Genomic DNA, 24,831 nt, shown 5'->3' on the forward strand with positions numbered 1-24,831 from the left:
AAGCTCAGAAATCTAAGAGAAGACATTTAATGTGGTTTAGACAGCTCATAAGGATGTCAGACTGTCCTCTCCAAAACATGCCCATGTAGCATATTTCCCTTGTTGTGGCAGTACAGGACAGAATTATGAGTCATATTTAAGGGTATAAACACATACAGGTATAACAGGAGGATATGTATCCTTATGATCAGCTCACATACAAAGCTGTACCATCGTGCTTCATGCACTTGCTGTGTTGCAACCAAATTAATTTCCATTTCACTGATTATTCAGATCATTAATACTTAAAGGGAAATTATTTGTAGAATTGCTCCATGAGATACCAAAAGTAATAATAATAATTTTAATAATATAAATAGAAAAATGTCAGATGTTCAAATTGAAATCAAACTTTGTGAGCTGTGAGATCACAATTGTTTTCCTCCCTTCCCAGTTTGAGCGCTGTCTGTGCTCACATGTTGACAGCATGTGTAAGGTGTTAGCATAAACAGGGAGTGCACCTGTTTATGCTAACACCTTTTCTTAACATTTTCCATTTCACTCCTTTCACTGTGCAGAATGAAAACGCATGCTGTTCCCCTAATGTCTATTGATAATGTTTCTTCATAAATTGCCTCATTTCTAATTTCTAATCAAGCAGTTTTGAATGTCTTTTAGTATTTCAAGGAAATAAAATGTTTTTATAAGGAAGCTATGGAGAACACTGCTTGTTGCATATAAGGAGATTAATTGATCATTTTAGAATTATACCCAGTCTGTCCTTTAAGCTTAGGCTCAGTGATAATCGGATCATCAACACTTAATTTGAGTCTCTGACAAAGTTCGTTTTGGGTCACTGTGCTGTAATAAGTAATATAATTCTCTTTATCTCTCCAACTTCTCACATTATTATATCATATATCAGACATAAATAGCAAAAGACAAAACATTTCCTTCATAATTTAGCTGTGATCAAAGATAAAAATGGTTTATTACTCCCCCCCTTTAGTGTAATAACTCAAAAAAGAAAACTTTCTTCAACTAAGAGTGTAAATGATAACATTCATTTAGGCTCCCAGCATCTACAAATATTAAATCTGAGCAGTAAGTCAGGTAGTTTGGTCAACTCATCAAAGGTTAAAAAACAGCTTTATGATACTGTATCTCTTTTGTGTAGATTGATCAATTTGGATTTTTCAGTTCTGCTTTTATTTTATTTGAACCAAAGGGGGAAAAAAACTCACTATTTTGCTTCTCATGTGCAATCATCTATTTGAGGAGTCATTGACAAGATATATTTTTAACCCCATGTTACTCATATCTGGGAAAATACAAATAGTTCTGTATTTATATGTGTTGGATTGTTTGGTTTGGACTGTTTTAACCAGCAGTCAGCTCTCCCAGCCAGTCTCCATCCATCATTAAAGCCTAATTCAATTAGGGCCCATATGTCAGTCAAAATTGGGCTGGCCTGTGCTCCCAGCCAAGCCCCTGACACACCATTAAAGACACAGACGGGAAGAAATGAAAGAAAAAGAGCAAGAACGAAGAAGAGACAGACATAGTCTGAATTAAGTGTCAGTGAAGAAGATACAGTCCAATAAGTGAGATAAAGAGAAAACCAGATGCTGCCACTAGTGTATGAGAGAAGTCACAGTTTGTTTGTGCTGTACATATGGTGTTTAGGTTGAACAGTCCATGTCTGACCATTCGTTTGTATTGCAGCTCTGCCTCAGAGGACTTGGGCTGCAGGCGTGGAGACTTCAGCAGGAAGCACTATGGTTCAGTCGAGCTGGTGAGTCCCACCTACAATGTACTCATCTCTGTGTTCTTCTCTTTGTATCACGAGTGTTTCCTCATTCCCCTCATCCCCCTCATCGATTCTTCTCCTTTTGATCACTCCTCCTTGTCCATCTCCCTCCCTCTCACTGGCATTCCCTCTGTCGGCATGTTGGCATGGATGGACAACAACAGAGAGGGACTGATGAGTCACAATGTACTGGGTGTGGTCCAGTGATGTGCTTTGCCAGCCTGTATCACACCGGGCGCTCCACATTCAGTGACGTAGGACTCTGCTTGCGTCTTCCAAACTTTACTTGGTTTGCTTGAATACTCCTTGTATAAAAGTGTTGCACAGTGTGTGCCTTTGTGGTTGATTACTAAGATGTTGAGTCATTCCTGCTTTGCAGGAGAGGGTGTGTGTGTGTGTGTGTGTGTGTGAGGGTACCTCCCTCCACTGTGAGCTGAGTCTGAACATCCCGATAGCCCAGAGGGACAGGAAGTTGTGTGCTGTGATCATACTTCCTACGAGAGACATGTTGTGGGTTTGTCCATGAATGCAGCACACCACGTGTGTGACAGATTAGTGCTGAGAAGAAACCACATGTTGCCTATCAGCACTAGCAGACACATGGGGGTGTGTATGTGAGAAAACTCATGAACAGTAGTATGAAACAGGATGAGGTCACAAATAGCCTTAAACAGTGGGGGGTGACTGTTCCTATTTTTTTTAAAAACGCATAACTCATTAGATATGATGAGTGGTGCTTTCCCATTCTGAATTATGCCACATCTAGAAATGTGTGTTGTTTTCTCTTTAGACAATGTATAGCAAGCTAAAAGGTCCTACTGGACACATAATGATGAATCTTAAATTAGAGACTGATATGAAAAAATAATAAACTTAAAATTAAAGCAGATGAATATTGCAAGTAAGCAATAAATGCGGTGCATTTAAGGAGTTGGGATGAGTAAATTCGTTTTATGTAACCCTGGTTCAAGGATTTACTCCTATTTTCCCTTTGCTGGTCTGTATGATGACACATATCAGAGCATCTGGGTATTCATGTAATAGCTCTAGTTTTTTAAACAATTCAGGGTTGCATTTACTGTAGCTGTAAAAAAAAACATTTTTAGATATAACTGAGAGGTAGGCATCAGTGTCATGTTAAAAATGGCTGCCTCTAAAGTTACATGATAGATGGGCATGTGTATTTTGCATGCAGCAAAGCTTTAAATGTCAGTAGTTGCAATATTCTTTATGTCTCAAGGCAAAAACTACCACTCTGTCCAAATTTATAGTTTGCAGTCCTGCAAGCTTTGAGCACAACTGTGTCATCACTGCTCTGCTTGTATTAACATCACACCAGCACAGACTACATAGATGAAGACCGTATGCTGCTCTGCTGCAGTGACCGTCTGGCAGAGGCAAACTGAAGCCCATAAAAGAGAAAACGTACATTTGACAATTGATCTAACTAGCGATTTTGTGTCTTTTATGACATCTTAATGATACTTGTCAGAAACTGTCAGGTGCTCATATCCCCACAGCAACGTAGAAAAATATTCACACCTTGAGCAGAGCAGATAGATTGAATATTGTTAGGAGAAGGAACTATTTCTCAGCTAAAAGATATTAGAAATATTTTTTCAGCAGACTCTTTATCAACCTTTGCAATAGCCTCCTCCAATCGCAATGTGTGTGCCAGACGTAGCAAAAACAATTTCCCTACATATTCATACAAGCAATTATATTTCTTCTCCTACGTAAAAAATTAAGACTTGACCGATAATCATCTGTTTCCTATCAAGCTATTCATTAATTTACTATCCGCCTTTTTCTTATTAAACACAACACACAATGCCTTATCCTGTTACCAACTAACGTGTAAAAAAAAGACTCTTGAAGAGTTTTTTTTTTTAGGGGTATGTTGATTTGGTTTTTCCATTTATTTAATTAAACTAATATAACCAAGGAGACTCAAAGACAAGTAAAGTTAGTTATGCAGTCTTCTGCAGGTTTTAGAAATTTCCCTGGTGCAACACACTTGATTCAGATCAGTGGGTGATTCGCAGAATTGTGCAGAACTTGACATCAAACACATCAAGGGGCGGCAGTGGCTCAGGTGGTAGAGCAGGTTGTCCAATGGTGGTTGGAATCCCACTCCCTCAGACATCTGTCGAGTTTTGGGCAAGACACTTCACCCTCCTTGCCTCCAGTGTTGGCATCGCTGGTGTAAGAATGCGTATGAATGTTTTGGCAGTGGTTGGAGAGGCTGTTGGTGGGCATTAGCTGCCATGTTTCTGTCAGCCTGGGGCAGCTGTGGCTCCACATTTAGCTTACCATCACCAAGTATGGATGAGGATGGGTCCAGTGTAAGCACTTTGAGTGCTGTCAGCAATAATCCATTATTATTATTATTGTGCAGACATTAAGCTCTGCACAAGTCTGAGTCTGAATCAGGTGTGTTGCAGAGAAACTTGTAAAACCTGCAAGTATTAAGGATCCCTGCTTTAAAATGTTTTTTTTTTTTCTGAATTAACCCTTTAATGCCTAAATTTATTTACAATTATATAAAAGCCACCACATAAAGTAAAAAAGATCAACAAAAATTAGGTAAATGACTAGAGTAAAATAAAATAGAAAAAGAAATTAGAGAAATAAATAATAAAATCAACAAATGAAAAATTATTTTAAAATTATATAAAATAAATTTAAAAAAATATAATATAACTAAATAAATTATAGTAAATAAATTAGAATAAATTATCATTACCCCACCTCTCAAACAATAAAAGCTTTAATAGCAGCTGTTGCTCAGGAGGAAGAGTAGTCGTCCTACAACAGGAAGGTTGGTGGACCGATTCCAGGCTTTCCCTGACTGCATGCCTGAGTGTCCTTGGGCAAGACAACTGAACCTTCATTGCCTCCCAATGTGTCTATCAGGGTATGAGTGTGTATGTGAATGTAATGCAGTGTAAAGCGCTTTGAGTAGTCAAGCTGACTCGAAAGCGTTATGTAAGTACAGTCCATTTACCATTTAAGTACAAGAGCAAAGATGGTTCCAATAAACCTGCATTTAAAAAATCCTTAACTCCTTTATGTGACACTCTGTATGTTAATATTCACATTTAAAGCCCCCACTATTGAGCTTTGGCTATACACTATTGTATCCTGTGTCTTCTCAAAGCTTTCTCCAGACAGTAAATCAGTCTGATGTTGACGCTTGTCTAATCTCTTCCTCTATCCCTTTCTCTCTTTCTGTTCTATTCCTTGCTTCTTCTGATAATGTACTCTTGGGTTTATTTGCTGAATCAGCCATGGTGCATATTCAAAACAGCCAGTTTGTTGATATCTACTCACTAGATGTGCCATAAATCAAAACACAGCTGTCACCTGATGGAAAAAAATTGTAAAGTGTGGTTTATTAGACTTGGGACACTGCAGGGCAATATTAGCTCCAGAGATGTGCATGATGAATGTCAGTGTGCCATCAAAACGATTCAGAAGCCCAGAGTCTTAATGTAAGAATCTTATGTAGTGTTGCGTTTAGCCTATCTACAGTTTTGTCCCAGTATACAAGAAGGGGGGGGGGGGGGGTTGATTTATCAATTGAAGTATATCCATCTTTGACCCCTGTTACCTCACAGACCAGAACAACTGTAGCTGGTACCCTGGTGAGCACTGAATAAGACAGATTTACAGCTCTGTTTGTTTTGTACATGCTGTACACTTTTTAAATGGTCACATTATTGCAAGAAAATGTTATAGCAATTTCTTGTTCTTCTGTGTACCATTTTCTCACTTATTTTGTGGTTAAAGATTCTCATAGTAGGATCATAGTAGAAGTGCCTTGGCCAGTTTGGGTCCAAATGAAGATTTAAGTGCAGGAGATTTCGACTTTCATTCTCAAACTTTATCTTGATCAATCTGACTAGAAAAATTGGATTCAGTACAGTTCCAGTAGCCTGCTTCAGTTTCAAAAGTTCAGCTTTGGTCAGGCTAACACAGCAGTTTTATCTTTTATCTAACTTTATAGAAGCATACTTTGTCAATATTTTTTTTTCCAAAAGTAGTTATGGTGTCTTTCATTCAGTCCTTGTGTTAAGTGTGCAGGTTGTTCTTTTAAAAATGATTACAATAAAGAAAAAATATTAGATCAAAATGGAAATTACTTAGAGCTGAACTCTAGAGCTGAAACTTATTTACATTTTTTTGCCAAACAAATTTGTATTGGCATGGAACACATTCTTTTATCAAAAAACTATCTTAAAAAAACAGCTCTACATTTGTCTCCACATGCGTTTTAAAAATCAGAGTTAATAACCAGGATCAAACCCATTTTCATACTGGATGAACCACAATACAGGCTTAAATCTTTCTTCTCTGCATTGCTTATTAGTGAAGCATAGGTTTATCTACAGTTTCTTCTACTGCTTTGAAGAATAATGCAACCGAGATTTATTGATTCAAAACAGGGTCTCCCAGTTAAGAGAGACCAACATATGCAGAGCCATGACTCACCTTGTCTGTTTGCTTTATTTCTGGCATCGTGGAAGCAGCAGTAGAAGTTACCAATATGATACTCACACAAACACTATTGCAGCAATATAATTCACTCCAGTTTGTGTGTCATTTTATAATTGCACCCTGCTGGAAGTCCTTTTTATACTAATTTGAGATTCAACTTTTTCTTTAATACAGGGCATGTGAAATACAACATCTCCAGATTTTTTTCCTCTATAACTTGACCTTCTGGGGCCCTTCTGTTACATAGAACAAGGTAGAAACAGAGTGAGAAGTTTGATTCACTAAATACTAAATAGTTGATGTCCTGCTGCAGCCCTCACTCACATGTACTCACACAAACTGGTCATCTGCCTGTCTAAGATGCTCCAGCCACTGTTCCAGCACACACTCAGAAACTCACATTTTAAGCAAAAGATACCTCATGACAGCCTCAGTGTTTGTGTATAGACAAAAAAATAATGCATACTCCTACTGAAAAACTTTATTGTGTTTTGTTCTTATATGCTGAAGCTGGCAACAACTGAAGACGTTTCATCCTGGCACAACAGCTTACAAAGCTACAGTTGAAATGTTATGAGGCCGATGACAGTGAGGTGGGCGGTGGCTGTCTAAGTCACGAAAACATACAAGTGTTGGATTTAAAATCCCTCAGACACACACTTTGATGATGGTTGTTTCTGTGTGGGTGTGTGCATTTGTCCTAGCTCTGTGTTGTTTGGTAGTACAGCAGTGGAGACTGTGTAGAGTATGTGTTGAGAAACCCTGTGTTGAGAGGTGAGCTGTCAGTCTTGCACAGCAACTGGTGAGCAGACGGCTCCACTCCCACCTGCCTGCCAGTGTTACTGTCACTGCCTCAGACTGCACTGCCACTTTGAATTTATTCCCACTCTCAGCATGTGCATTGTGCTATGTGTGACTGCATCTGTTTGCGTGTTTATTAACTTCATAAATTAGGCTGAACAGCAACTACTGTAGGGACAAGTAGTGTTCACAAGATACCAGCAAGTTTGGGTATGGTGTCTTTAATTCTTGTTTTTGTGATGCAGTCATTTACTGTATATATAAATATACATGTGCTAGATGTAAGATTAGCCATTAAATATGGGACTCTATTATAATCTTTAGTGTATACATTTTTTTAACAACTATTTCTCTGTTAATTTGACCTGATTAAAGTGTGCTTCGATGTATTTCACTGCAGAGTTTCCCCCATCTGCTTATATTTTTGTTGTTGCTTGGCTCTATCTGGGATATGTTTAGGCCACAACCGTTGAGTAGAGTGTGTAGACAGAAGCCATTTACAGTTTACTTTAAAACTAAACTGCTCTGAAATATTATGTATAATATTGTGTGTTTTATGCCTCGGATTAATGGCTTCATTATGTGTTTTTTTCTATTTTCTGAACACAGTCAGACTAGTCATGGCCACATTTCAATTGTCTGTTTAGTAACCAGTTAATATACCTTCAAGTTAAATTGCTCAAAGTTTGTGGTTATGTTTAATCAAAACCAAAAATTTGGTTTTACAATTTTACAGTGCTGAATTTAAGAAATTCCTATGGTTAAGTTAAATTATTTAAAAAAAAATAAATAAATGGAGAAAATTATTTAGATTATTGTAGAACAGAAGTAATTTGCAAAAAAAATAATTGTGTCTATGTATGAATTTAAATGCTGTGTATCCATGCTATAGTTATGTTAAAAACAACAAACAAAACTGTGATCTGTTACTGTTGATAGTGCCACTGATTAAAACTTAAGACTCATTACTTTGTTTTTTTTACTTTTTTGAGATAGAAGAGGCTGTATTTGTCAGACTGTTAATAATAGCCAACACATTTCATACTTCAGAATATTCAAAGTGTTTTAAATAAAACATTAAAACATTACAGCAGGGTAAAGAAGATGCTTTGAAAAGTACATAAAAGAACATTTATTTAGTAATAATTAAAATGGTGTGCAAAACTAATAATAAAATCATATAAAATAACTAAATTAAAATCATTAAAAGCACACAACAGTTTGATACAGTTGAACAGGTATAAATGCATAGGCATATGAGAAAAAAGAAAAATTAAGCTGGATTTAAAAGTGTCAACATTTGGTCAAAGTTTAATCTCCACTGGTAGTTTGTTCCACTTGTTTGCTTCTTCTCCATGTTTTGTCTGGACTCTCCCAATAGGTGGTTGTATGGATTAAACTGACTTTCAGTTTATCTTGTAATGTTTTTCTGTGTATAAGAACAGACAGAGAGAGGTCAGACGCTGGAGTGGATGGTCTGGAAGTCTACAGTACATGGGTTCAAACTTTAGCTTGTTCTTTATATTCCAGTAATTGATAAAGACCTATTTCCAGAAAATATTTATTATGATTCAAATGCAGCTAAAAACTTAATTTCGTTACTTTTAAATTCATGTTTACCTTTAGATGAATAGAAACATGTATAAAAGAAATTATTCTTAGTGTCTTCACTGAGCAACGTCATTTTATTTGTGAAAATATCAATTAAAGATGAGGAAAGAACAGCACTTTATAACAGTTTATAGAATATATAAGTAGCATTTACAAGATTCTTCAATCAGCAGGTTTAGATGGTGAGAGGTGAGGGTGTCAAGTGTGGGTATAAAAGGAGGATCCACCAAAGTTGAGTCTATACAAGCAAGGATGGATCATGGCTGACCTCCTTTGCCAAACACTGTAATATAATCATTGATAAGTTTTTAAATCAAAACACAAATAACTTATGTATATCTGCAGAGCATTATATTATGAAAATGAGACGGAAAAGAAGCATGGAAACATGGAGAATGCAGCTAGCTAGCAAGCTAGTTTTACAAGTGTAAAGAGATGGAAGATGAATATGAGACTTCCATTTTAAGCAGTAATATGCCTAAGAAATGACAACAGTGATGAGGAGACTGCATGTTTCCTGATGGACATGAAGTTCTTAGTACACCAGAGCAGGAAAACTTCTCCAGTTGTTTCTCCTCCTCTAACTGCTCTTTTGTTTTTATTAAATTAGAGCTAATCTTGCTATTAAACCAAATATTTTTGTCTGTTTTACTGGTGGTTGATGCAACAATTTCCAAATTGCGCTCTCTGTATGCTGGTGGTAGTGTAGCTCACCTTGTGTGTGGATGTGGCACGGCACGTAGAAACATGGCCTGACATAATTACATGTCAGCATGAGAATAAGATAAATAGCATAAGGCTGTTTAGTTTTTAGATGATAAAAGGAGAAAATATACACCTGTTCTAGGGGAAAGGGGACCTTAGTTTATTTCTGTTGTAATCTGGTGCAAAATAAAATATAACCTAAATAATAAAATAAGATAAAGTTTGAATATACAATAAATATTTAAATGGAAAAATCTATAAGATATTGAATGAGTAATTATAGAAAAAAAATAAACAAACTTGATCTTCTTTCATTAAAAGTTCATGAGTGTATGTAAATAAATATAATTATTTCTCTGTTAATTGCTATATTTTCTGTGTTGCTCTGTTCATTTATGCACAGCACTTTGTTGCAACAGTGGTTGTTTTAAAGGGCTTTAATAATAAGGCTGAGTTGAGCTGAAGTTTTTTGAAAGGGAAAAATTACAATAAAGTTAAATTTAGCAGGGTTTACTTAAATCCTACTGGTGACTTTTTATTAATTAAACATTTACACAGTTTTTTAGAGGATTTCAAAACAATTTCACTCATTGACCATTATCGTCTCTTCCAGATGTAGCCACTTTGTCCTTACTTGTGAGCCTCAGCTAGATTCCAGAAATAAAATTGTAAAATCCTTCAAGTCCACTTGAAAGTAATTGATATTTTAAAATCAAACACCCCCATCAGGCACTTTAGAAGTAATTTGAATATAGTGTCACTGTGGGTGCATATCTGAACATCCTTATTTGAATTAATTAATCTTGCTTCCTTTGATTCCTCTTTTGAACATAACTAACCACCTATAAAAGCAGATCATGCGTGGTGCTCATCTGCTGAGCTGTGATTCAAGACTTCATTGCAGCATCTGCACACTCTTCAGATTCTTAAAGTTGCTGCACCCATCAATGTGGCTCATAAGTGGGAGGGTTGATAGCCTGATGCTTTCATTTCTAGCCGGTAGATTAGTTATTTATACTGTTATAAATATCTAGATATACAGATTCCATCTGCTTGGCTGTGTTTGTCTTAGCTGCATGTACTGTTAATTTCAGTTAATGGCTACATAGCAAAGTTCTTTTCTCTGTACACATTGTGCCATGACTACTACTACACCAGGAATTGTGCATCATTATTAACATTGCAGTGTTTCTCTAGAGTACTCCACATCAAAGCCTAAATGTTTTCAGAGTTTTGTTGTCAACAAATTACACAAAATGCCAAAGCTAACAATAAAGTGTCTGCTGGCAAGAGTAGTCTGTGTAAAGTCAAGTTTAAAGTCTCTGCCTGATCCTGATCATGTGTGCTCCACTGTTGGCAGGCAGGATGTGGGAAACTATGGATATCTCTGGCACAGATTAAAGAAGCTTTTACTGCAGTCAATAAGTGTTAGGTAGAGTTCAAAAAGTTCATTCAGGTTCTACAAAAAGGAGTAAGATTACTCTCTACAGCACATCTTTGCCCTTGGGCAGCAGAAAGTTTTTTTTAAACCCCATGCCCAGTATATGGAAAATTAAAAGATACCAATCAGAGTGTTTGAAAAAGTATAAAATTTCAGCCTAAGAAGGTGTAGGAATTACTATTAAACATGGTTTGAGGCAGGACATCATTTCTGATAAATGGTGAAAGGACCTCATGGTGTGCAAAATAGGTAATAATATTTGCCCTAGTTAACAAATTTAAAATATAAAATAAAAGATATGTGTGTGTGTGTGTGTATGTATATATATGAAGTTGGAGAGGGAGTTGTTTTTGTGATGCATGTTCTCTAATCTAGTTTTTCTATTCATTGCCTCATAATGACTTTTTGAGAGGGACTTTACTAAGAGTGTGTATGAATTTAATAATAAACTAATTCATGTAATTGTGCACAAATAAATTATTTAATTTTAAATATTAGCTATTAATTCAGTAGCATTTTTTCTTCCTATTGAGTTTCACTTCTTTAAGCATATTTTGACAGAACATGGTTGTAATATTGTTTTATCAGATGACAGGGCAGGATAGGAACTGAGAATATGATGACAAACCATATGCGCTTTTATGCATATAACATGATGACAGTGGATATTACAAACCTGAAACTGTATTAAGTCTTATCTGTTTTAAGTGTTTTTTACTTCTTTGTTTCATAATTTGTTGAACATTTTGGAAAATTTTCTGATATTTTTATTTTATTTAGTCTGGCAAAGTGCTTTTTTTTTTTAGCTTGGGCTTGTTGCTTTCTTTTAATATAAGGGAAATATGAAATATCTCAGTCTGGTTCTTAGAGATTAGTTCTATATTGATTATGTATTAGAGGTCTGCTGGATCCACCATCTTTTGTGGGGACTGCACAATCAAAGTTGGTGGTCATTTTGCTGAAAGATGTTGAGAAGGCAGGGGTTTTTCCCAAACTCAGTGATTTGATTTGCCACATTGGACTTCCTTCTCTAAATACAACCCATATTTATTTTTAATCACTTCTGTCTGAGTCATCGGATGTTTTGTGTGAAATATTTATATATCTATACATCTCAGAATTCTCTCCAGAGCTCTTGTTCCACCCTCTCACGGTCTGGTCTTAAATGACAAGACACAAACATATTTGCGTTCTGTCTGCTGAGTCTTGAACACCTTCCAGAGGACATAAGTTGAAACTCTGGTGCCAGAAGGATGACTAGGTTTATCAGATATGCATCTGGCTTTCTTAATTACCTGTTTTCTATATAAAGTTTCCTAACTCTGTCAGCCAGACACCAATAATCTTTGGTGGCAAGGCAATGTTGTTTAAACTTTTTTTGTCTCTAGTAGACAAACCCTGAAAGCAGCAGATAAAAGAAAAGGTTGAAAGACTCAATAAAAGAATAATAAAAATTACAGAAAAATCTTCTCAGAAACATTAAAAGAGTTGAGTTTCCGCATCAGGTGGATCCTCTGTTGACTCTTTTTAACAGTTAATCTGTGTATCTATCAAATTTTAGATTTGTGTCAAACAGTTCCCAGGTACTTCATCCACAATCTCCACCTCTTCACTGTGAATGATGCTGGCTGTTGGAGGAGCAGAGCTTTTTCTTTAAATCAGTAATTATTTATTTTGTTCTTGTAACTTTTGGACTGTGTTTTAAGTCCAAATAAGTACCGTCACACCACTATACAAAACCCCAATGGCAATGTTAACAGGGCGGTGTTATTGGAGAATTTGACAAGATGGCTTCCTTTCTGGGATGCCCTACAGCTCTCTGTGTACAAAATAAAAAAGGAAGGGAGTACACAGCCCTGAGAAGATCAAGTATTTGAGATGATGTTAGTGGATTTATGTAAAAAATTAATTAAAAGAATCTGTTCAGTCATTGTTGTTCACACTATTTATCCTTACTTCTGTGTTCTCAGAAGTAGATTGCCATGGATTTACTGCCTTTCCAGGGTGATCTCCCCCATTATATTGTTTTTCGGTTTTCTCCTTATATCTTAATTTAGCTTCATAATCATAAAAACAAAATCTGTTATCATTTTCTCAGTCTACACCCTGGTTTACATCTGAACTCAGGCTTCTGAAAGCGAAAGGGGGTCAACTTGAACGTCTCTATAGGAAAGCAAGTCTTACAATTCATAAGGAAATGTACAATAATCACATACTATTGTATTGCCCACACCAAGTCCACCTACTCCTCTGGCTTAATCTGCACTAAGAAAGGTAATACCAGGTCACTGTTTTCATTGCTCAACTCTTTGGTCAGGCCCTGGGACTCTACCATACCATACCATACCATACCATACCATACCATACCATTTTATGTCTAAAGCACTTTGAAAACAATATAACAGCTGAAGACTTTCTTTCTTTCCACCTCAACTCGTCTACCTTTTGTAACTTTTGTAACCTTTTGTCATTTTTCACTGAGAAAATATACAACCTTCAACAAAGTCTGACCCCTCATGTTCTCTCCAGTACTTTCTGTTTGACATCCCTTCGAATACACTGATTCTCTATCTTTCAGCTCCCCTCTGCCTCTGATATGTCAGATCTCAAGTTTAAGTCAAAGCTTTCAATTTGCCCGTTAGATCCCATTCCCACAGTATTGGTTAAAGCCCGCCTACCCTCTTAGAGTCTACCCTCTCTGCTCCCCCTTATCGCTGACATTATCCATTTCTCTCTCACATCTGGAATTGTACCTGCTTCCTTCAAACACACACCCATACTGACAAAACCTGGTTTAGACCCTAAAGACTTTAATTTCTCATCATCTTCGATCTGAATGCAGCCTTTGACACAATTTCTCATTCCATTATCCTTAATAGGTTCATTTAAATCGGTTTGACACCCCATTGTATTGGTTTAAATCTTTCCTTTTTGGTCACATTAAGTTCATCCAGCTAAAATCATTCTCCTCCCAGCCATCCTCTGTTATCACTGGTGTGCCCTAGGGATCTGTCCTGAGGCCCCTGCTTTTTGTCATCTACCTCCTTCCCCTCTGTAATATCTTCTGTAAATATAATAGTCATTTTCACTGTTACATAGATGACACCCGGCTGTATCTGCTCACCTTACTAAATTCCACACTGCCACCACCCTCCCTCTGGCTCTGTCCTAATGAAGTGAAGTCTTGGTTCTTTTCTAATTTTCTTAAACACACCACCTCCATCCTTGTCCAAGCCTTGTTACCTGACTGATTACTGTAACTCCCTCTGGTTTGGTCTCACTCAAAAATCCCTTATGAACTTAAACTTGTCTAGAACTCTGCCACTTGCATTATAACCAGAACCGCTTCCCTCCATCACATCTCCCCTATTCTGCAGCAGCTTCACTGACTTCCGATTAAACTTTGCATGAACTTCAAAATCCTTTTATTCACATTCAAGGTCATATACCACCTCTCTCCTTTTTTGTCTGACCTTGTCCTGATCAACACTCCATCCTATTCCCTCAAATCTCCCTCCTTTCTATATCTTTCTGTCCCTTCCCCCCACCTTGCCACCATGGGGAACAGGGCATCAGCTGTTCTGCTCCCTGGCTCTGGAAAAATTTACCACCTGACATCAGAGATAATAATATTACATCCCTTCCTCTCTTAAAATCCACCTAAAAATTAATTGCTTAAAATTTCCTACTCTATATAACTTCCTTATTTTTTTCATTTATTTTATCTGTTTTACTTTCTTTCATCCTGTGCTTTTTTATTTGCGTTTCATGTTTTTGCTATTTGTTTTGGTTGTACAGTGTTCTTGTGTGTTTTGAAAGGCCCTTTAAAAAAGTCTCATTATTATTATTATTATTATTCTTATTATTATCCCAAAGCAGAACCTCTATGAACCTCAGAAATAGTTGATAGAAATGGCAAAAAGAAAAATGTTCAATGCTAACTTTAAGGGAGTTTTATCTGGTTTTTAGAAAAAGATTTGATGCATAGTAGGATATCATCTAATGCTAATCAGCTGTGACATAATGCCAGCATATGGATGTGGGATCAACGTGAATTATAAATTAATTCACGTAGATCCCACTACATGTCTGAATCTTCAGCCCATACCGTCAGACATACAAATAATGGGTGTCTCTTGACTAATTGAATGTACAATCAACTGCCCCTGCTTCTAAAGAATACTTATGGCTTAAATACATTGACTTGAATAAAACATACTTAAATGGAATTCTTAAAAACATTTCTCAATTTTTCTTTTGTATGCAACCAAAGTCAGCCGGTTTGTTGGTGGCTGCTTCCTCAGTATTGTTCCAGTCAGTAAAGTCTACCCTAGTAGTTACAGTTATGTGTAACTAAGTCTATACCATCATCTCCTATGTTATACAACATGTTTTAATCCCTTCAAAACAGTTTACAACAATGTACCAGATGCACAAGTATTCACATTTATATTTGGGACTTTGTAAGGGGGGTTGTACATAGTCTACCTTAGGCTTTTTTTGGATGAGATATTTTCCAATGCATTGTACATGTTTTGCACTTAAAATTGAATCAAGAATGTTTTGTCCAAGTCATAGACGGTCTTCAACTGTGCATTACATAACCTTTTCTATGGACAAAAAATAAATGGGACTTTTATTTGCAGAGCCAGAGGCATCTAAAGTAACATCCGCTTCTCATTTGGATAGCATCTGAATGAATGTACAACACAAGAAACAGATTTAAAAAAAGGAGACTAAGAGGAAGGAACAAACAACAGCCTGGATTTTTATGATTCTGCATCTTAAGCTTCTTGCCTTTCAGTGTTTTTAAATCAAAAAGGTCTGTTTAATTTTATCTATTTTTCTTCATTTTTCCCTTTCACATTTGTTTTACTCAACTCTTCCTTTCTTCCACTGTGAATCTCCATCTTAATTTTATTCCTATTTTTTTCACCTCTCTTACTCTGCACCTGCTTCTCTTCTTCCCCTTCCTCCCCCATCCATTTCCTCCTCATCTCCTCACTCTCATCTCTTTAGCCTCTGTGTTTGCTGTCTTCCTGGAAGATTGTGAGTCTGCATGAACAAGCTCATGATGAGATCAGTTATGTATCAGCAGTCACAAAAGTATTGACTTAATACCCAACACACTCATTGGTCGTTACACTGCTGCTCCCTCTGGAAACCAGAGACTGTATGAGTACGTCACAAGCTTGATTGTGTTTGTGAAATGTTCAAGTCGTGCCCCAAAATGGAAGCTGTTTAAGTGTGTGTATAAGAGGGAGTGCTTTGTCTCTAAAGCTGGAAAGCTTCTGCTCTTTTCCCAGGGGGTGAAGCATGGTAAGATGGTTATTAGTCTTTTATCATCTGGCTTTTTGTTGTCATTACACATCGCTCTTTGCCTCTCTTCCATAATGTCTTCATCCCTTATTCAGTCCCTTTCTCTCCATATATATTTGGTGCCTCTTTTCTCATTTTTCCATCACATCCCTACACTATTACTGCCCAGCAGTGGCAAGGTGTTTTATGGGTTGTTTGTTTACGCATAGAAGCATAACAGGGTCCCCTCTCTCCCCTGTTGCCTTTCGCCTGCCTCCCTCAACCCTAGGGGACACGTTGGAGTGCAGCTTTCTGTTCTTCAACTCTTCTCTTGCATGATTTAGAAGCAGAGGCTGTGTGATGCATGTATGTGTGTGTGTACATGAACACCCACACACACTCCCCAGAGCACTTAATCTCTTTCCTCCTGATATGTTTCATTCTTTTCACCCCAAAACAGCAGAAAGCCTATTCACACACCACGGCACAAACACTCTCTGAAATGCACATTTGCCACTAAATGTTTCCGTCACATGTGAAGCCACACACACTCTCACACACACACACCAGGGAGGCAGTGCATCGCTTTGTCTAAATGCTGCAATGGTTTCACCTCCATTATGCTGCGACTGGACAGTTAATGTTGCAGCTCCAAGAGAAATGGAGGGAGATGGAAGCCTACAGCCTCGACATTTACTTTCTATGTTATGCACACACACACACATACACACACACACAGATCTTAATAGCAAAGCTGCTTCAACCACCCATTAACACAGGCAAATACAAACACATACCACCACAGCACAAAATATATTTGTTTTCAGGCCTATTATTATGCATCCAACAGAAGAGAGCACAACATTTTCTGCAGCCTCTCTGAAGACTCAGCTAATTATTGCACAGAAACCTCTATCATTTATCAGAGCATCACACCTACAGTGAACATGCTTGGCTCTCTATCTACTGGATTTTATTGTCTCATTATGAACTGTATACCTCAGGGAGTAGAAGCAGAAAGCCCTTTTCTCATGTGCAAAACAAAGTTAGAACAAAATCATGTTATATGTGTCATGTATTTTACAATATTGAGGCTGATTCTTTGTGCTCAAACTTGAAAAATTTGGCACATCAAAAATATAGTTTCTTATTTTGTGGGTCTCAAAAGGTTCTTATATCCTCTTTCTCTAATCAAAATAGCACACACAGTGCAGTTTTAGTTCTGTCTTTTCTATAAAAAATACTGTAGCCTACCTCATCATGTGTACTTATCTGTGACTAAATGGTCTCTGCTGTCTAAGAATTTTTTTGCAGTGTCTTACAATCATGCTCTCTATTTAGTCTTTGATCAATGTCGAAAGTTCAAGAGTATTTCTACCTCTTCTTATCGTATAACCTCACAAAGGGTTAGTACTATGACATCTTCTATAATTCTGTGCAGATACCACAAACCACATCTGCTTTTTTATAGTTGTGCTGCAGGTGTAACCATTTACTTGTTTAAGCAGGTTTTTTTCTTACTATTCTGTTGGAAAAAGATTTTGAATTCAACACCTTATTGTGCTGTTTGGTGGCTTTAGTTTGACTGGCTTCATCCACAGATGGATCACACGTTGTGCTCACATTTAAGCTAAACTCAATCACTGTGTGCTGGCTCGCAGGAATTCTGCACTGGTGCTATTTGTCCCTTGCCAGCGGCTGTAGTTTCAAGATGTATAAACAAATCTAAAATTCTTTGCTTACGAGAATGTGTCAGATAATTAGCGGAGGTCATAAAGCACCAATGATAACACATGTATGCACGCAGACATCGATTTTGGCCAGTAAACAACAGAAAATGTTACACAATGTCCCTTTAATTTTTACGTGTTCATTGTTTATTCAGTACTTTTTTTTCCCATTGTAAACAAAATTTGCTGAGTTGATTGTTAACATGATGTGATGTGTCATAATGTAGCTGTAGGTAGCTGCCATGTTTGTCTTTTTGCAAAGTGTACTGAAAGTGTTTATTTTTTGGATTGTTGTGGCTGATGCATTAAGATTGAGTTTTACTTAAACTAGTTGAGTTTTATTTAAGTTTTATTTAAGAGTCATAATTAGAAACCCGATGTCATGAATGGCTTGAGATTTAATTTCCATCCCTTTTTGTTGAATATCCAGTTACTCAAGGTTTGCCGAAGCTAAAGTTGTAAAAATATCATCAGGTCTTTTAAACTCATCCAGCCAATTTTAATCAGGGTGAATTGTGCTCTCACCTTTTCTACTCACTTAACCATAGGAAAGTTCTTTAACCCTCTGTCTCTTTGTGAGAAGTGCTTCACTCCCCCTGCTTCCTGGTCACTGTACTGTCTGACATGATCTAATTTGTAACTGAAGGGGCGTACATCCCCCTCTCTCCAAGCTGCTGGAAACTCTGGCCTGCTTAGTTTTTTAAGTACTTTTAAGCTACATTGCCTTGTTCCGTTACCCAGAATGTTGTTTTAGGAACCAGTTTACCTTTATGACCATAATCAGGATATATAGTCAACATGGAAATCTAGAAAACGGTCCATGTTTTTTCATATGCAAGTATCATAGCATACTTTCTTGGCATACTTTCTTGGCTTTATGATATCATAAGCTGATTTTCCTTTGGTGTTCCTGAAGACCGTTTATGCTACAAACTGTTTTCATGTTCACTCTAGTTCTCAGAAGATCCTTCCCCCAGCTTCTCCAAATCATTTCAGGCCATCTGGACACATCACAGTGTGCAGGGATCCACCACCCAGACCTCATTTCTTTTTTTTTTTTTTTTACACAGTGGCAGAGCAGAGACCTTTGTTGGCAAGGGGGGCGAAATAGAGTTAGGTCAAAGAGTGAAGGGCAAAAAGACCAACATAAGGAGGAGCAGCAGCAAGGGAGGAGAGAGACTGTTGCTTGGCAACACAGCATCAATCAGTGGCACAGTGTTGGGGGTTAAAAAGAAAATGTATATGTGAATAGCAGTAGACTGAATGGGGTTTTGGAGATGTCAATCAGGGCAAGAGAAAGCTGTAAATAATAGGTAAACTATCTGATTTAATATTTTACTCACTGTGACTATTAAGCAAACAATATGGCACATAATATATACAGTAACATTATATAGAGCAGAGTAAATAAGTGATTACTAATAAAGCTCTAGTCTTATACATCATTAATGACAGAATAGTTTGATTATTTAAGGAGTAAACAAAGTAACTTGTCCAGCATAGTTAGATAAAGTGATTATAAGCAGGAAGACTGGAAATTGGATCAACCAAAGAGTCTGGCTCAGTCCAAGAGAAAACAGATCTTCATACTAGCCAATTAATGTCTTATGAACTCTTTGTTTATTCTATTCAAAACCAGGTATAGCAAAACTACAAGTTGCAACTTTATAGCAATTTCAGGAATAGGTACTACTGTAAAGCATTGGTCATGTAAAAAATAAATTTTTAACCTAATAGAAGTGTTCTGTTTTCTTGTTTTGATTTATTTTCCATTTTAGATAGATGTACATGCTCATCCCAGAAAGATAAAATGTTGGTGGAATCTATTTTAAATAATTTTTTTTTCAAGGCTGAGAGATGGCATTTTTCTTTGTCAGAAAAATACTGAAAAAACAACAAAATAAAATAATAAGTAAAATAAACGAAGCGAAATGCTAGTGCAGCTGGGACCGGACATGTGCAAATGAGATTATTTACAGTGACTGTTGTGGATGAAAATCAAATGAGTCACTACATTATCGTAATTTTTCCGACTGTGTGTGCAAAACTTAAAGGCCACCATGATTTTTATTCTATGGTGAACCTTCAGAGCAACCACTGCCACTGCAAGAAAGGCTTAAATTAATGTTTGGACTACGTCAGAGACTCACAAAGTGCTGAGGTTACAAACGGGGCAAGTAATCATCTAAATTTCACATAATGTTTGGCGAGAAAGTGAATAAGCGTATTTCTGAAAACTGTGTTCTGTAAGGTGCATGTTCCTGAAAAGGATGCATTATGTTCTTGTCCTCTGCGCTCTCTTGTTTCACTCAGTCTTCACACCACCATTAACTACCCCATTTCTCTCTCATAAAGTGCCCTCCAGTGCTGTAGTAGAGGGAGGTGAGTCAGCAAAAGTCATATAATTGGGGTTATAAGTTGAGGATTTTTACAGCATAGAAGTTAGAAGTCATTATGAGACTTGAGTAATTATTGATGGTTAGAGAAAAATACATGTTATTAATGTATTCATGGGGAAGGGATTACTCATGTTTCTGCAGGAGGACACGCTGCTGTCACATGGAGGTGATATGTCTGCTATGATTCCGCTTTTGCTCATGCGCATTGCCAGTTTTGCTAAAACATGCAACCTACTTCTTATTGTGGTTGATTAGTTGACTAATTTTAACCATGTCTCCCTGTCAGCTGATTTCCAGTGATGCAGATGGGGCCATTCAGAGGGCAGGACGCTTCAGGGTGGAGAATGGTTCATCAGATGAGGTACATTACTTATAGTAAATTCTTGTGTGCAAACGGGTCCTACATATTTTTTTTATTTTTCAGATTTTGCAGCAAGTATAATTACACATTTTCTCTAACTGTATGTTTTAACTTAAACTAGACTTGGCACTGAAACTGTCAAATTCATACAGGCACATAATTACAGACATGCAGTATCTAAAGTAGCCATGTCTGGCTGTAGGTTTTTAACTGACCACCTTATGCACTAATATACACATCAGGATACAACTGTAAAAAACTATAATAATAATAAAAAAAAAAAAGAAAACAAGCCGATGCTCACTGTCTGTTTTGATTTCCAGTCCTGCATTATAATCTATAATTCTGCATCATGCAGCATTGTCCAACAGAGAACACTGCTGTGATTCAAGCTGTGACCATCATGATGACATTGCGTTATGTGTCTGTCTGTGTATTTGACAAACAGACTTTGGACTACACTCCGGGAACCTGGAGGAGAACGGATGTCCATCTGGAAAATCCAGAGTACCACACCAGATGGTTCTTTAAATACTTCTTGGGAAAAGGTCAGTGCTGCTCAGCACACACTTAGACACAGTGGTAGTATAAAATCGGCAGGGAGTGAGGGTGTGACAGAGCCAATGAGCTGGTTTTCAGAGGCTTTAGAAATAAAACATTCTCTGAATGTCTTCCCTGATCCACAGGATGCTTCTTATCTTAAAGAGTCAGTCTTGTTTCCCAGCTCCACCACTCCTTATTCAAGACAAAAAAATGTTAGCATCCAGCCATATTCCAACCCAGAGCCTCAACTAAACTCTAATCTCATACAGCACTGAGGGAGGAAGCCCATGGAGAACATATTGTATTGTCTCAATAGATAGACAAGGCTTGCATACACACACACACACACACACAAAAGAAAACACAGCTAACTCAAGTGTCGGTCTACAAAATGTCCAGTTCTGGGAGAAGATTGTCAGAAATATGTTTAAATTACTTGCTTGTTCCTTCACCTTGCTGACCCTCATTATTTCAGCATCCTCATTAGAAACCTGCCTGTTCTCAGACTCACAGTGTAGGTGTTGATCCAAGCAGCACAACAAAAGATCAGTCTGAGTTTGTTTACCACAACTTGAATGTAGAAGAAAACAATGACTTGAAAAGTTGAGATACAGTCCAGAACTTGGGATGGATGAAAACACTTGTGAAAGAAAATAAGACAGCAAAAATGCAGCTACAGAACATATGAAATCCATTTTCCCTACAACCTAGGGTCTTATGATGCTATGGTATAAGTAGCTTAAAAAAAGCTCTTGAAAGTTGGCTCAACCTGTTTGGACCGCAGCTGAGCCATCTGTGTCTCACAGCCTGAGCAGAGCTGACTGCATTGCACAACACGTGATGAACTGGAGGCCACTTCCTGTGTGATGAAGCACTGACAATTAAATTCTTTGATTGGATGCAGAAAAAGAAAATAGGCTGTTTTCTTGTTTTCTAACATTGAATAAGACGATCACTCCTGAATGTAGATGCTCAGAGCAAGAGAGAGGACTTTCAAATTTTAAAGAAAACTATTTCAGCACAGTCTTCCGAAAATGCATAAAATATGGCCAATTAAAAACACAGATTAGATGAAAAGAAAGCATCAGTCCAGGACAAAGGAAGAAGCTGAAGAGATCCTTTATCCAGGTGAATTTAGAGTTCTGGTAGAATATGTTACTCTGTCAACAATAGAGGTAGGGGATAGGAAAAAGATATGAGGCAGGAGAAAATTATAAAGAGAAACAGAGCAAGCCAGCACAAAGATAAACAGGCGTGTTGAGTGTTCAGTAATAATAATCCACACATTAAATATTGAATGTCTGTGTATTATATTATGTGTACAATATCTGTGTTTTCCTCAGTCCACCAGAACTATGTAGGTACAGATGCAGAGAAGAACCCTTTCTACTTGTCAGTTGTCCTCTCAGACCAGAACAACCAGCGGGTTCCCCAGTACAGAGCCATCCTCTGGAGGAAGACGGTGAGTTTGCTGTCTTTGCACCTTGTAGTCACCACACTCAGTACAATGACTGTAAATGTTTTTGTTACATGAACAAATTCAACATCTGTAGTGACACAAATTTAAATTTATTTGGATACAATACATAATATAAAACATAACATTAATAACAGCAATGCAGGTGAATCATTCAGCTTTGTAGTCTTCAAAGATAATTTCAGAACCCCTTCTTCTTTTCTCATTTAAACTTCTTCTTAAATTTATGTTTATTGTTTAAAATTTTCACTAACAAATCTCATTTTAATTTCTTTCTAGCCTCTTCTACAGCAGTTTTATATATGCCCCTCACAAGATTCATAATGTATATACTCCTGCAGGGAATTTTGCTCTTAGTATTACTAGTATTGTTTTCTAAAATAAACCGAATAATTCAATTTCATAACATTAGAACAATAAATTAGTGTGGTCAAAGTAACCAGCCTCGGTGAGATTGTGTGTAACTGGTTTCTGTAATAAAACTATTGAATGAGTGCTTTTAAAGGTTGACCCCATAATTCCACAATAGGATGGGTAAATTAAAATTGATTGTAGTTTTTAGGCTCTTCACTTTTAAAAGTGGAGAATCTCAAAACTTCTTACACATTAGCGCACAAATAAATCCTAAGTATGAATATTTTCCTCTTAAATGCAAAGTTGAAAGTGGTATTTTTGGTTGCAAAGTATCTTTTCAAGTCTGTGCTACTTCCATGTTGAGTCACAATGTGTGCATGTAGGTGTGCATGAGATACACATTCATTAATGTGTGTATGCTGTTTAGTGATTCAGTTACATGACCAAGATAACTTGGATCTAATTTTGGCCTCCGGCCTCGTCTGGAATCTGATTAGAGCACTGCATCTCCGCTGCATGATCACATCCATTTGTCATGTTTCTGTCAAACTCCGACTGGTCCAGGATGTTCGTATTTATGTATGTGGTCTGAGTTTCTTTTTAGTTAGCATGGTATGAACCCTCTAAGCTGCATACAAAAATGTTTTTTTAAAGAGGAGATGCCTCAATTAAAAGATTAAAAGAGAGACACTCACTGTGATGGCAGTTTATAATTGCAAGTATTTGTCCTTGTACACTCAGGGTACTCTGAAGATCAGCCTCCCTTACAGCCCAACCAAAACACTATCAGTGAAGTCCATTCTCAGGTAAGAAGTACAGCCCTGAGCTTTTAGCAAACAGTTTATTCCTTTTTACAATACTTGATTGACAATAAATGATGTTAACTAATGCTGCTGCTGCTTACATAAACAGTGTTTCAAGATGTGACTTCAGCCTCAAAACAATCATTATAACAGTAACCCACTGTCTCTGTGTCTATTAAGGAGAGATTTGTTTTGTCCAACAAAACTCTACTCTAGATGTTACTAGTAAAGTTTGTATATGTCACTTCAGCGAACTGGGAAGTATTTTTGTTTGAGATAAGATACACCCAGATGTGCTCATATAGTTTGGTTTGAAAATATGCAGGCATCAACAGAACAGCAAACACTTACACTCTACAATATAAATCTGTGTTTTGTTGTCATGAATCTCTGAGCAAGTCCAAGAGAGACATTTAGTGTCTTTGCACAAGTTGGAATAATTAAAACAATGTCTACACTTTGACTTTTGGATAACTAACCATCTCATGTAAAAAGATTTCACAAAATAGAAGTTGTGATGGCCTGGAAAGATCTTGCAGACTATTTTCTCAAGGTCTGACCTTTATAACATGTTAGTGGAAGTATATTAGAAAAAATTAATTAGATTCCTGATGAGTTTAGAAAAATATTTATCAACCAAAAAAAGAAAGTTACAATTTTAGATAGCATTTTGTAAAAATGGAAAAAATAATAGTAATTGTCTTCTTAAGGATTGACCAACAAAGATCAGTCTAAGAACAAAAGGTTATAGTCAATCTAAAGGAACAATCTAAGAAGCTAATGACCCCTTACTCAGCTAATTTTAATATATGCATGCACTGAACATCAATGGTGTGCATGGAGAGGCTGCAAGAAGAAAGACACTACTCTCCAAAAATTAGATTTCTGCCAATCTGAAATATTTTAAAGACCATGTGAAGAAGCTAGAAGGCTGTTTACAAAATGCTTTGTGGACTGCTAAGACTGAAAAAAAACAAAAAAAAAAACAACATATTAGTCCAAAGAAGAAACATTAAGTT

The 24,831-nt window shown here is 36.9% G+C and overlaps 1 protein-coding gene across 6 annotated transcripts in view; it reads left to right on the forward strand.

Moving 5' to 3' along the window:
- garnl3 (GTPase activating Rap/RanGAP domain like 3) overlaps positions 1 to 24,831 on the forward strand; it is a 75,434-nt gene that overhangs the window by 28,804 nt on the left and 21,799 nt on the right. For all 6 annotated transcript variants that reach the window (XM_041970353.1, XM_041970348.1, XM_041970352.1 and 3 more), the window contains 5 exons: positions 1,705 to 1,774; positions 20,561 to 20,635; positions 21,084 to 21,183; positions 22,522 to 22,640; positions 23,751 to 23,815. In XM_041970353.1, coding sequence (XP_041826287.1) covers positions 1,705 to 1,774; positions 20,561 to 20,635; positions 21,084 to 21,183; positions 22,522 to 22,640; positions 23,751 to 23,815 — 429 coding nt within the window. The remainder of the gene's footprint in view (positions 1 to 1,704; positions 1,775 to 20,560; positions 20,636 to 21,083; positions 21,184 to 22,521; positions 22,641 to 23,750; positions 23,816 to 24,831) is intronic.

Source organism: Melanotaenia boesemani, chromosome 19, assembly GCF_017639745.1.
Source record: "Melanotaenia boesemani isolate fMelBoe1 chromosome 19, fMelBoe1.pri, whole genome shotgun sequence".
Taxonomy (NCBI): Eukaryota; Metazoa; Chordata; class Actinopteri; order Atheriniformes; family Melanotaeniidae; genus Melanotaenia; species Melanotaenia boesemani.